General features: G+C 54.3%; 1 protein-coding gene across 3 annotated transcripts; it reads right to left on the minus strand.

The window, feature by feature from the left end:
* Positions 1-445: 445 nt before the first annotated feature.
* On the minus strand, positions 446-12,536 carry LOC118589366 (cytochrome b561). 3 transcript variants are annotated; one of them, XM_036196609.1, is made up of 8 exons: positions 12,217-12,536; positions 6,071-6,223; positions 4,828-5,039; positions 3,831-3,929; positions 3,474-3,577; positions 2,883-3,040; positions 2,481-2,699; positions 446-1,777 (listed from the first exon to the last, which is right to left on the minus strand). In XM_036196609.1, exons 3-7 carry the CDS (start codon positions 5,024-5,026, stop codon positions 2,507-2,509), a joined length of 753 nt encoding a protein of 250 aa, XP_036052502.1. In that variant the 5' UTR covers positions 5,027-5,039; positions 6,071-6,223; positions 12,217-12,536; the 3' UTR covers positions 446-1,777; positions 2,481-2,506. The 3 variants fall into 3 exon arrangements, with proteins under 3 accessions (XP_036052502.1, XP_036052500.1, XP_036052501.1); XM_036196607.1 differs by adding an exon at positions 7,287-7,344 and having other exon boundaries at positions 446-2,699; positions 12,217-12,535; XM_036196608.1 differs by having other exon boundaries at positions 446-2,699; positions 6,045-6,223.
* Positions 12,537-13,943: the final 1,407 nt, after the last annotated feature.

Consider the following 13,943-nt stretch of genomic DNA (forward strand, 5'->3'; position numbering starts at 1 on the left):
CACCATGCATAGAGAGGCACAGTGAGACCCACCAAAATTTAACATAAGCATAGCTCCTTCATGAGTCACATAAATCAACCTAACACAGAATCTCCACTCATTCTTAAAAGCTTCACTCCTCTTCTTAAGCATCAGAAAGAGATGTTGAAAGGGTCAAATAGATGCTGGACTTGGGCATGAGCCTTCCCAGGCTCAGGCAGGGAAAAAACAAGGAAGGTTCTGAAAGGACCTCAAAGTTGGCCTAAGACATGCCAAGACCAAGTTCTCAGCACAAAGGAGATTCATTTGCCCCAGAGGGACAGGGGCAGGGATAAGAGACAAAGACAGGAGATAGAGGACAAGGAAGGAGGGGAAGGGAGAGGAGGGAAAGGGTGTTTGCCCTGGAGGGACAAGGGACTGCCTCTGGATAGAGAGGAGACAGACGTGGCCCATGAGCAAATGGTGGTTTATAAAGATACAGGGGGAAACCCTGTGTTAGGATGAGTTGGTTTGTTTTGACTGAGCATGTTAATTAGATGAGCCAAAAGGGGGTTTTTGAATGCTGGACTTCAATGCTTTTGATGGCTGGACTTTAGTGGTTAGCCTCAGGAGGAAGATGTGACCAAATATGGAAATAGACCTTGGTGCTGGCTTTAGGAATGGAATCTATGGTTCAGCAAGGAAGAGGAAATGGGGGAGAAAGGTAAGACAGAAATTGAGGGTGCCATGTTTGCCATGCTCAAGCCTGATAGAGCCCTTCAGGATCCCCCTCACTGGGGCCAAACCTCACCACCATAGAGACATGTCAGTCCTGTGCTGAGAACGTGCCAGTCACTTTACCTGCTGTACCCACCCTGGGGACAATTTCTCTCATCCCTAGTAGAACTAATTTCATGAACCTGACAGCTTAAAGCTTTGGATCCTTTTCTTGCCTCGGCAAATGAAAACAGAAGGCAAGTGGTCTGCGGCAGACATTTATTGATTCATCCGTTGCACCAACAACACTCTGTACGTCACAGAAGACAGGCCACAGGCAAACAGAAGAAACCGCACACATCTGCTAGGGGCCTTCTTTGGTCTTTAGTCATGTATCACACACTTTGGCAAAAAGACTAGTTTATAGGCTCTTGAAGATGTAATTTTCTGTGTAGTCTGGCAAGGGAGATTCACAGTGGTACTTGGTGCTCTGTCTAAGGACCAGCCTCCCACATGTAAACATTTGACTGTGCAAGTGTGCCGGCTGATGAAAGAACTGATAAGATCCCTGTCCCTGAGCAGATGCAGTTCACACGGGAGCAAACCTCATCATCCCTGCTACTGGAGAGATGGGAGAGGAGGCCAGAGTGATGGGCAGCCCCAGGGAAAGGGGCTCCACCCCAGCTGGGGAAAGAGACATCACCTGAAGCAAGACCCAGGCCATAGTTCTTAGAAATCTGACAGAAGACCAGCCTGTTGACCTAAAGGAATTGTCAGGTTCAGAAACTGCTCATTTCCCCGTTAAGTTAACCGTGTCTGTCACAAACCGTGAGGCTCCTGGAGAGGAGAGAGAGAGCCTTTGCCAAGCCCAAGAAGCATGAGATCAATGCTCTAATCACATTATTTCTAGACTCAAGCCCAACAGTGACTCAGCTAACAACACAACAAGCAGTAGGGGTTGAAGCCGTGTGCAGACACCACAGGAGACAAAGCCCATTCATTCCTCTACTCCAGTCCTATGTCCGTGAAGATGGACCCTGGTGTGGGAGGACAGTAATCTTCCAGGACTGCTTCAGCCAAGCCAGGGCACCCCAGCAGCCCCCTGGAGAGCAAGACAAACAGCAGGCTGAGCCCTGGTTTCCTTCGGCAGGCCAGCCTGAGCAGGCTCAGCCCCTGTGGGAGGAGGGAACTGCAAGGGCAGCTGGGGGTCAGGAGGCCTCACCTGCCCTCCTCCACCAGGGCAGGTACACACCCGCGTTCTGAACACCTAGCCCCTTCCCCAAAAAGCCTATTTAAGGCTTAGGGATTAAAGAACAGAAAGGTCCAGACTGTGGCCAAGCCACATGGCAGGGCTCCTTTGGGACGTGCTAGGCCCTTCTGGGAGACCTTATTCTGAACACCAGCATACTTTACACATAGTATCACTTGCTCTACTGCCAAGGACACGTGCTTCCCGAGCTGCTGGGACTCCTGGGTTGAATACACAAGCAACAGTCTTGGCTTTCCATGCCAGTTCCTCAGGCCCAGCCCCAGCCATCTGCTGCCTTGGAGGGTGGAGCTCCCCTAAGGATCAAGACCAGGCTTGACCCCCAGATCCCCTGACTAAGCTTTCTGCATTTGAAAGGGGGTACAGGCAGGGCCTACACAGGCCTCACAGGATGCATCAAAAGCCACAAGCGAGAAAGGGAAAGCAGAGGACAACCCCAAAACATGGAACCCCACTAAACTAACATTGCTGCCCTGCACTCCTGGACCTAAAGACTCAGGTTCTGCATGGAGGAACAGAAAGACATCTGGGAACCCACAGAGCCGGGAGGACCACCCAAGGCCATCACTGGGGACTGGGGCTGTCTCCCTCTGTCAGCGTCTTGAAGTCCATGGAGAGGGCTTGCTCTTCAGCCTGGGAAGGTCGCTTCCAGTCAGCTTGAGCCAAGATGTAGAGCACAACCACCCCAAAACAGACCAGTAGCAGGCCCAGCACATTAGCCAGGACGCCCTCAGGTTCAAATGTGCTGTACTTGGTCCTGTAGGGTGAAGGGAGGAGCCACCAAGGGTCCCCGTCAGGACAGATTGCAGCCCAGGCCTTAAAAAAACCCTCAGGTTTCTCAGGGGCAGCCCTCCCCCCACCCCCAGAGAGAAAAGCCAGCTCAGATGAGGCTCCCATGAAGCAGAGGACACTTGGGACCCTTCCTCTTCAGGACACGTACCCCAGTTTGAAGAGCAGAGCCTCCTTCAGGCCCAGGAGAGCTGTGCCCACAGAAAGGAGGAATGTGGTGGCACCGAAGAAGATGTGCTGGGGGCGGTAACGGCTCCGCAGGGAGAAGGAAGCTCCAGGGAACAGGAAGAAGCTGAAACCCATGAGCCACTAAAAGAAGAGAGGACTCTACTGAGCCCTGAGCTGGCTGTGACCTACCAGGAGGCCACTAAAGCACCCTGCATCCCCTCATGTGCCCGCAGTGGAGCATGGAACACTGATAGGAAAGCTGGGCTGGTCTCAGTACTTGAAGCCTTTTGCCTTGAGGCCTTGGCCTCCAACAGCAGTTCACCACCCCGTGGATTCAGGAAGCTGAGGCATGGGATTCAACACTTGTACAGTCAGTGGGAAGGGCAAAGGGCACCCTGTCCTCTACAATCCTCCGTGTATACCCAGTTCAGCCTCTGAAAACAACATCCAACTATATTAACCCGCTCCTTCTTCCCTGGACGTGGCACCCTGGAAAAATGGGCCTCTTTATGGCATACCTGAGCCCCACTGCCTCCTCCTCCCCTCCCCCATCCCCTGCTGGAGCTAGACTCACCTGCACGAAGTACAGAATAAAGACTATGATCCCACACCAGCTGTGCAAGCTGTACAGGTCAGCGTAGCCCCTCTTCTTGTGGTAGTCGAACACGGCCACCAACCCTGGAGCAGAGACAGGGGCCATCTGAGGACAGGGCTGAACATGGAAAAGGGAGAGGAAGGGAAACCCAGGGGAAACTGCTAGCCAGAACTTCTGGGCTTTGGTCCAGCCCAGTGAGGCCAGTTTCCAGTGTTGCTGCCTGGGATGCCTGTGAGGAGGAGAGTGGGCCAGGCCAAGAAGCCCGGGGCAGGGACAGTAGATCCTGCTGAGCCTTCAGCAGCAGTGGAGAGAGAAAGACTGTGCCCAGGAACTCACCCACCAGGGCAATGATGAAGGCAGCGACGTGGAGCAGTCCATGCAGGATCTTGGTCGTGCGTTTGGTTTCTTTTCTGAAGACACGGTACACCAGCAGAGCTTGTGGGAAGTGAGACAAAGTTTTAAGTGTGTAGGCCTATACTGGACGCACAGGGAAGCCTGGCTGGCTACACAAAGATCTGTGCCTCGAGCCTGTCAAGGTCTGACAGTCACAGAAACTGGAGGAGAGAACAGGACTGCACAGGGACCTGCACCCATCCTGGTTTGGGTCAAGGTTGCCCCTGAGTCTTTCTGGCCCATGCACACCCAAGGACCAGGGAAGGAGGTTATACCACACTCCCTGCCACCATCAGAGGCAGCAAAGGCAGGACTTTGCCCTGAGTACCCACTCAGGGTGACTGCCAGGCCTGGGAGACGCTGGGCCTTGCAAGGTGTCCTGTAACTCATTGATTCAGGGGTTCAGGGTTTATCATGCAGTCAAACTGAGGTGCTGGCCAGACTCTGTGTACCTATTAGCAGAGAGCGTGACTCAGGAGCCTTTCAGGATAGATAACCACGGCTCTTCTCAGGCAGACTCCCAGCGTCCAAGGCGTGTAATGTGATCCTGCCCAGTCCCCTCTGCTACTGAGGGAGGTCAGGCCCCTGGATGCCTCTAGGACCTGCTGCTGGGAGGTGGCTGCCGGTTCCTCCCTCCCCAATTCAGCTCCCTTCAGGCTGTACTCAGGCCAAGCACCTGCTGGCTCTTATCCCAAGGACAGGCACTCTAGCTCAGCCATGTCCCCATTCAACAATGCACATGTACACATGTGTCTACCTTTCCCAACTTCCCGCTGTCCCTGAAGACAATATAGCTCACAACCCAGGCTGGCTCTGCTCTAGAAGGCAGCCATGGCCCCTGAGATGCCACCTGCTGACGGCAGACACAGAACCAAGAAAACTGTTGGAGAGTACTGTCGCCCTCCAACCAGAGGCCCCCTGGACCAGCCTAGGGACTCACCATCTCCTTGCAGGAAGATCATGCCTATGACCATGCAGAGCGGGTGCACGTTAAACTGCAGAGAGCCTTCCCAGGCAATACCACCTCGGTAGAGACCCAGCCACGCACCAGTCACAGCCACCACAGTGAGGCCCAGCAGTTGGGAGAAAGCCACATAGTATGGCAAGGCAGCAGGCACGGAGGAGGCACTGTGCTCCATGTTGAGACCCCAGCTGCAGGAGAGACAGCGCTTAGGGAGCCTCCCACAACCTTTAGAAGGTACAAGCTGCCTGAGGGCAGCTGCCACCTCCTCCACCTCTGTCTAAGCTGTGCACACTCGCCCGCCCACCTTCAAGACCCCTCTCAACATCCTGGGGCAGAGTCCCCAAATCCTAGGAACACCTCAGCAGGAGGCCAGGCCTTCCTACAGAGACAAACCTGACCTGGGCTCCTCATACAAAGAGGGGCACAAGTTTAAAAGCATCCCGGGTTCTGATGACAGCATGGGCCCCATCCCTGTCTTTCCAGTTTCCTGAGGCCCTGGGTTTTCTGGGGTGGGACTGACACAACAGATTCACTGAAGGTGCAGGGCCCGCCGCTCCTTTCTCCAGGTGGATGGGAAGGTTCTTCCCGGGCGGGAAGTGAAAGCCTCGCTCTGTCACTCATTTGTAAGCCTCAACCCCTGATCCTAAGAGCCAGGGCACCCCAGAGAGGGTCCTCTTGTTCTGTATAGCTGTGTTCTGCCCCTGCTGTGCCAGACCACAGGCCGGCCTGGGAGCCCCACCCCCACCCCACATCTGTCCCTTCCAGCTCCTTCCCACACCAAGGAGGAGAGAGGTTGCTGTCCTCCCTCAGGTGAGATTTCCTGAACCAGAGGCCCCAGCAATGTGGCCTCACATGCAGAACTCATGTGTTCTCATCCACCCTTCTGAACCGCCGATGATCTATGCAGGAAGACAGAGCCCTATGTTGCTCTTTAAGGAGGCACCGCCTGGACCAGGAGACCCTTGAGAGGCTCTGTGCATGCAGGCCAACCTCAAGCCAGCTCTCAACCCTTCCCCTGCATCTTCTCCTGCCCCGGCGATGTTCCCATGAGAAAAAGGGGTGGAGGGGAGCAAGCTGGCCTCTGTTCCCTTTGCCTCAGGGCTGGCAGTGGCTGAGTACACAAAGGTCCTCCTCTGGCTGGACAAGACTACCACCCATGCCACCACCAGTGGGACATCAGAGCTCCCGCTTACTGGCCCCTCCCAGCAGCCGTGGGTACCAGAAGGTGCGTGGCAGCAGCGAACAGAAGCTGTGGTAGCAGCTTCCTCAACACCAGCTAGTGCTCCTGTTCTGGCTGTGCCGGGGCCTGGGTCTGCCAGCTCCTCCAGTGGGTCAGCTCCAGCTCCACCTCCCAGTTCTCAGACAGCAACTCCTCCATTTGAAAAGAAGAACAAGGCAGTTAATAAGACACTCTGTGAGAGACAAAGTCAGTCACCAGCATCCCCACATGCAGTTGTCAGAAACACACACTTTTTTCATAGAAGCAGGCACATGACGTCTTCTAACCCATCTTACTGTAATGGCATAGCACACACATCTTTTCGTGTAGATGAACATACCTCGGCCTTGTCGGTTCAGCAACTTCACATCACCACACTGTGCTTATCTCTGTCTCTAGCTGAGCCCCTAACTCCTGCTGACTGGCTCTGTTGTCCCACACTGAACTTACAGGGGGCTGGCTCTCAGCTTTCATGGGATAGACACCACTCAGAAACTTGTGTGAAGGAGGCTAGCCTCTTTCTCAGTTTCTTGACATGTTCTTTCAAGTCATACCTGCTGTGTGGGAATTCTTCCTGAAGCCCCAGGCGGGAGTAAACCCTATTTCTGGAACTCTTGCTGCTATTACTGTCTGTCCCCACAGGTGACTGCAAAGCCTCATGCCAATTCTGTCTTCCCACAGATTTCCACCCCACTGACACATCAGCCTCACCCGAGATCAGTGTCCTCTCCCATCACAACCACGCCCTCTCAAGCCCCCAGATGGCCTTGGACTGCCCTCCTCCTGCCCAGGGGGTCCACTGAAGGCTACTCAACTCAGGGGCTCCCAGGTCTCTGTCACTTCTTTACTCTCAGCCAGCCCCACTGTCCTCCCACATCATGACACAGCCTTTCTTTTCAATCTGCCTGACACACTGGGACATGCCTCCCTTCCTAAGTCATATCGCCCTGGCCAGCCAGAGGAATGCCCTAACGTGTCCTTCTGCAGCCCCACTGTGTTCCTGCCAGGTCTACATGGAAGCGTCAGCTCCCCTGGCTTAGCAGTACAACCTGCTGTTGGTAGCCGTCCCCTGTGAAACCCACCTTCCTGCTGTCTGCTCCATGCTGCTACACTGCCCTGGAGATTCACTCCAGGGCATTGGTATCTTGCTCACTACTTGTGCCCAAGTGCAGCTCCAGCCCCGCCTCAGTCCTCAAGGCTCCCCAAACTTCCTTACCCTCTTGGGCTCTGCTCTAGATTTAATCCCACGACGCTCTCTACTGAAGTGTCCGGCTCTGTGAGGACAAGAAGGTCACTCACTGCACCCTTCTCCAAGACTCCGCAGGTATCCAGCAGAGACTGCTGTCCCCCTGCAGTCTTTTGTCCCGCCTCCTCTCCAGGTCACCCTTCCCTTATTAGATTCATTTCCCCAGAGCCCAGAGCACAGCGGAATCTGATTAGCTCCCAGTGAGGAAGAACAGCAGGAGCAGGTGACCTGCCACAAATTTGTCACGCTTCATACAATACAAAGGGTAGATCCAGGCTGCAGCCTCAGGCCCTTGACCTGCCCAAATCAGAATCCTCACGAAATGGGCAGAGACCCCAGTGAAGGTCTCTTCACAAGGTAATGAGTGAGAGAGGATGGCTTTACCATCCCACACTGGAAATTCAGTCCTGAATTCCCTGTGAAGTGAGCACCTGAGTGCTGCTGGCACACACCCCCAGGGCAAAGCGAACTTGTATGCATCCGGAAGACATGACTGACAGCCAGTCAGTCAGCCCCTCCCTCTGCACCAGGCGCCTTATACCCTCTCTATTTACCTCTCAACAGTGCTGTTAGCATACATACCAAGTGTTACCCCAGTGTAACAAGATGAGGGAAGTAGGGCTCAAAGACAACAAAGGTCATGCTCAAAGTTACCACCAGCAAATAGCTGTTCCACTGGCTGCTCCTTACTGCTAGCTAGCACTGTGAGATGTCAGAACTCCACAGGAAAGACGCAGGCCCTGTCAGCAGGGGCTTCCAGACAAGTATTAAAGGTAGCAGATGCTACGAAAAGGGCCATAGAGGGCTGGGATGTAGCTCAATGATAGGGTACTTCCTGGGCCTACTCAAGGCTCTGGATTCAATCCCCAGCACTGCCCAAGACAGGATGGGAGGGGAGGGTGCGGGGAAGGGGGAGTATTAAAAACTCAAGGCAACCCTGCCTGGCCCTTCCCTCCAGACTAGGAAAAAGGTACCATTCTTTGACAAAGGGCACACTCCTCTGGGTCTCCTCCCCAGTGGTGGAGATCTCCCACCAGCACTGAACTTTCTAATGCTCAGTAACTAGGGTGACACTGTCACACTTTCTAAACACTTAAGCCAATCAAGGCTCTGGTGGCCTCTGTTGAATACGGGAGTCTCCCTGGTCCCTGATCACCACTCACTGTCACAGCACCAAGCCCAGGTGCCACCTGCAGCTCCCCAGGAGAAAGGGGGCCTCGGGAGTGAGTGAGCAGCAGAGTCTCGATTTCAGTTTACTCTGGGTAGGTAGGACACCCAGCCAAGCAGTCCTGGAATCAAGAAGGCCAGCCTGAGGAGACAGTGGGGCAGACTGGCCTCCAGAAATATGGCTGCTTTTGATGCAAGGATTGTCGTTCACCAAGCAGGGAAACTCCATTTGGGCAGACATGGCTTGCCTGCAGGGCACTCACATTCACTCAGTGCTGGTGTGCAAAATCTGGAGTTACAGAAAAGAAAAGGCAGCAGCAATCCCAGCACTCAGGGGTTATGGCAGGAGGATTCCAAGTGCCAGGCCAGCCTAGGATACATAGGGAGACCCTGTTTCAAAAACAAAAATTGTTGAGTTGTCCTGTGCCTCCTGGAATCTTTTAGTAAAAATGCTCCCAGCTGCAGCTCAGTTCAGTATAGCGAACAGCTCTCTGTGCCTAGGGCAGATGCCCCCAAGGGCAGAGCTGCTCAGCCTGTGCATCTGCAAGCTTTAAAGGGGTTGTAAGTTGTTCCCCTGTAAGCATATACGTTTGCATCACGGTCCCTGGTCACCCCAACAGTGAGAACATCCGACTCTTCCCTCCTAGTGGATGCTGCTTACTCTTGGCTGTTCTCGCCTGTGTTCCCAGGGCAGAACCATGGACCATGGCTCCACAGCCTGGAAATGGCCACTCTTGACCCCAGGCTTCTTCAGCTCCCACAGGCCTGTGTTCTCTCTCCCTTTGCCTCCTTCGTTCTTTTTCTTTCTTTCGAGACAGGGTCTCACAATGTAATCTAAGCTGGCTTCTAACTCGGCATCCCCCTGCCTCAGCCTCCTGACTACAACATCACACTTGGTTCACACTAGAGTCTTACAAGGGGCTCATGCGGCCCCTTACATGGCTACTCTCCTTCCTTTCTGAGAGTTCAGGGTGGGGTGATAGATCTCTGGGCTGTGACAGTCAAGCAGCTACATCCCATCTCTCCACACCACCTGCAGACTGGCTCCCACATAATGCAATCACACAGGGACATAGTTACCCGCAGGGCTTAGCCTGTGCTGAACATCACGCTCCCTCTCCAGGCCCAGTGTGTTTTATTAAAAGGCGACCATATCTAACCTCATTACTGGTACCAGACACTGCACAAGCTGTACAGCCCAGGAGGCAGCAGGCAGAGCAGAGGGAAGCTGGACAGTAGGAAACCTGGCTTGGCCACAACCCTCCCTATCAGCTGCAGGCTTTAATTGAGTTATAAAAGACTATAGTGGGGGCAGGGACTAGAGCTTTCCTTGATGGGTGAGACCCTAAAATCTGGTGAGACAAAAGGCAGGAAGAAGTTGCATGGGGCATCCAGGACGCTCCAGGCAGAAAGTGGGTGGTCCTTAGGTCTGCGCCAGAACTCACAATGGTTAAAAACAAAGGGGTTATTTCATTTCAGAAGAGAAAAGTTGAACTTTAAAGGTTGAAATGGTTAAATTTTTTGTTGTTGTTGTTGTTTTGTTGTTTTTTGAGACAGGGTTTCTCTGTGTAGCTTTGTGCCTATCCTGGAACTCACTCTGTAGCCCAGGCTGGCCTCAAACTCACAGAGATCCGCCTGGCTCTGCCTTCCGAGTGCTGGAATTAAAGGCAGGTGCTGTCTGATATCGCTCTGTGTAAATAAAATTCTGATTGGTCAGTGGCCAGGCAGGAAGTATAGGCAGAACAAGAGAAAAGAGAATTCTGGGAGGTGGAAGGCTGGGGTGGGGAGACACCACCAGCCGCCGCCATGACAAGAAAGAGATAAGGTACTGATAAGCCACGAGCCACGTGGCAAAGTATAGATTAATAGAAATGGGCTAAATATAAGAGTAAGAGCTAGACAATGGTAGGCCTGAGCTAATGGCCAAGCAGTTTAAATAATATAAATGTCTGTGTGTTTATTTTACAAGTGGGTTGTCGGACTAACAGGGTTTGGTGGCACCTGGAGAAAAGCTCTCCAACTACAGGTGTGCGCCACCACCGCCCGGCAAAATGGTTTAAATTTTAATCCAGTGTGTGTGGTGTCTTTATAGCAGTGTAATTTGAAAATGCCACTATTTATTTTTATGGAGGATGGGCCCCATGCATGCCAAAGCACCCAACGCATCTCACAGTTACAATGCAGCCTGGGTCACAAAGATGTCAAAGATTCAAAGTGTGTTCCACTGGTTACTGCTGTGTCCCTTCTCTGAGCTGGCCTCCTCGACTGTAAGGAAGTGCATGCAGGCCTGTATTAATGGACTGCAGGAAAGTTAAATGGGAAAAATATGCCCAAATGGTTCACACAGTGCCTGCCACCTGGTAAGCACTCAGCCAAACGGCAGTTGAATGAAAATGGTATCACCTGTGGGTCATAGTGGCGGCAACTAACACATGGGGATAGTATCACAAAGAGCCCGAGGGTCCGGACAGCACAAATCCCTCTCCTAAGGCCACGTGTTCCTCCTGCCCACTACCAACCCATGCCCCTATAGAACAGAAGCTTCTAGCGTATGGAAGAATGTCAAACAATCTGCTTTTAATTATTGTTGTTGGAGAGTGGCGTTGAATCAGGATCTCCCTCTGTAGCCCAGGCTGGCTTTAAACTTGCAATCTGCTTGCATCAGCCTCCTAAACGCTAGGATTACAGCCACCTGACACCACACATGACCCAGATGGTAGTTTTAATCTCTGAAATTTTATACTCCCACTTGTATTCTAATTAATTATCAGTTAATTCAAAAATGGAGAGTGAAGCCTGGCATGGTGGCCCTTAATCCCAGCACTCAGATCTCTGGGTTCAAGAAGCCTGGGCTCTGCCCACCCGGGGACAGTGGCAGGGCAGGGCATCTGTGGGCGATGCTACTTCTGGTTCCAGGAGCTCCTCCTACAAGGGGTGGGATTGGAGCAGTCCAGTATTTTCCGCCCGGATCCAAGAGCTGGAAGCAATCAAGGTATTTAAGGGAGGTGGCGATGCTTTTCTTTGCTATGAAAAGAGCAGGACAGAATCCAAGAGATGGAACTTTTCTTAAAGAGCTTTTAAAAACTCTCAGATTGCCAAGACAGAATGGCAACCAACAGGGAAGCCAGAGTCCACAAAGACCCTTCAGTGACTTGTGATGCAGCACGGGAAAGGGGTAGGGGTAAGAGAAGTGACCGGAAAGGGGAGGTGGCCAGGCCACCACTCGAGTTGTCAAAGGCGACAGCAGATCCCTTCCTCCGAGTTCAGCACCTGCGTCACCTCCAAGGCCAAAGCATGAAGCCTGGCTATCTGCCAGTCTAGGAACTCCTAATCTCAACCGAGGAAGGCGGGATGCAGAAGAAAGGATCCACCTGGCCCGCACCTGAGCGCAGGAACCAGGCGCGGGGACAGTTCGGCTACGAACGGTCATGGCAGACGCAGAGGGGTCCACTCCCACCCACTTTATTTTGAATGTAGTCACAGGCCCCTAGACTTGAACTCAAGTCCCCCTTCTAACTCCAGCAGAGACGCGGCCCGCGGTCCCTAGGCCGCCTTTTCCCGGTTCCCAGCAGCTGGAGCTCCCACGTCAGGCCGCCGCCTCGCGGGGCCGCTGCAGGGGACAGGCGGGGAGGCACCCGGGCAGGTGCGCGCGGGAGAGCGGCTCGAAGGCCCGCGTCGCCTGGCCGCAGTCCCCGCCGCTCCTCCGCGTGGGCCTCGGCGCCCTGTCGCCTACCTTGTCCCGCCGCCGCCAGGCCTGCGCACGTCCCCGCGCCACGCCGCGCCGCGCCCCGGCCGTTCTGCCGGTTCCGCGGGCCTCGGCGCGACGGCGTCGCCATGGTGACGGGCGGGCGGCGGGGCGGCGGTAGCGCGCACGGGGAGGCGACGGTCACCTGCGCCGGAAGTACCGCCAGGCGGCGGCACTCGGGGGCGCACCGCGCGTGGCCACACCGAGCCGCACTCGCGACCCGGGTTCCGGCAGCTTGGGAACCGGCTCGGGACCAGCGTGGGGAGGCCAAGGTTGGCGGTGCGGGTTCGGCGCCCCGGTCCCCGGTCTCTAGCCTCTCGCTCTCTGCTTCGCCACTTCCGAACTCGGGCAGCCGCTAGGTGTCAGGCCCCTCCTGGGCCCAAGCTCAGCTCCGGGAACCCTGGGGTCGGTCACCTCTCCCAGCCCCCGTGGGCGGAGATGGCACTTTGCACTTTACTGGAAGGCTGGGAATAACCCTGTCCTTCCCGCCTCTGCACACCCGCCACACAGACACTGTTGTTGATAGTTTGCCTCCCTCTTTTTTCCACTCCAGGACGGGGACACACACACACACACACACACACACACACACACACACACACACACAGCGGAGGGGAGAGACGCCTAGATATGGTTCTTCCAACTTCTCATTTAAGGCCTAGACCTGTTGCCAAGGTCTGTGCTTAAGACAGGAGCTTGCCAAGGCCGAGGCTGGGAGCTTGGGCAGCGGATCCTGGCCCCCTATGCAGGATGTGCTATGGGTAGATAAGAGCCCAGCTCAGACTTCCTACAAGCCAGGAACAAAAGGTTTTTCCTGTTGGATGCCTGGCCAGACTCAGCATGGGTCCAAGAATGGGAGAGAAATGGGGTATTTTCCAGTGAGGCAAAGCATCTTTGACTGTGGGGCTGACCTCTCTCACCTGCCCTCCCCTAACGAAGGAGTCCTTGGACTCCTCAGCACACTGGGAGCTTCCCACAGGCTGAAGCCAGGATTGGGTAGGGCCTTCTAGAGGGGTACCCTCATAAGTGAGTATGCTGTCTAGTGTACGGTGGAGAGAGCCAAGAGCCGGAATTGTGTTAAGGTAGCTTTTCATGTGCAGGAAGCTAGTGGGCATGTTATGGGAAGCAGCAGCTTCCTTGGTGTGCTGACAGGCACACAGCAGGCAGTACATGCTTATAAACCAAAGATGGAGCTGAGCCATTTCTCATTGTTTGGTGGGTATATTGGGGCTTCTGGGAGGAAAAGGAGAGACGGATTTGGCAGGGTGGGATCTTGTTCAAGTGCTGAGTTCCCTGGCTACAGTGCAAGGCTTTCAGTGCCTCCCAAAGCCTGGGGAGACTCCTGCTGAGGATTCACGGGACCCAACGGGTTCTTGTCCCCAGTAGTCCTGTAGTAGGCTGCAGGGCTTTTCTCTGGAAGGGGTGTGTGGGACACACACATACACACACACACACACACACACACACACACACACACACAGTGTCCTCAGGGGCCTGTCAAAAATGAGATGTAGTATTCCAAGAGAGGGAGAGACCTCTGTCCCTGCTTAAAGAGACTCAGCTGTGAGGGTCCACGTACCCCACAGTTTAAAGAATGGGGGAGCTCCTCACAGTGCTGTCAAACACTGAAGTCCAGCTCAGAACGGGGGACCTCCAAACCACCTTTTCCCCCTGTCCTGGTGCAGGAATCCCCGCCTCCAAAGCCAGAGCAGTGT

This window comes from Onychomys torridus, chromosome 8 (assembly GCF_903995425.1).
Source record: "Onychomys torridus chromosome 8, mOncTor1.1, whole genome shotgun sequence".
NCBI classification, from domain to species: Eukaryota; Metazoa; Chordata; class Mammalia; order Rodentia; family Cricetidae; genus Onychomys; species Onychomys torridus.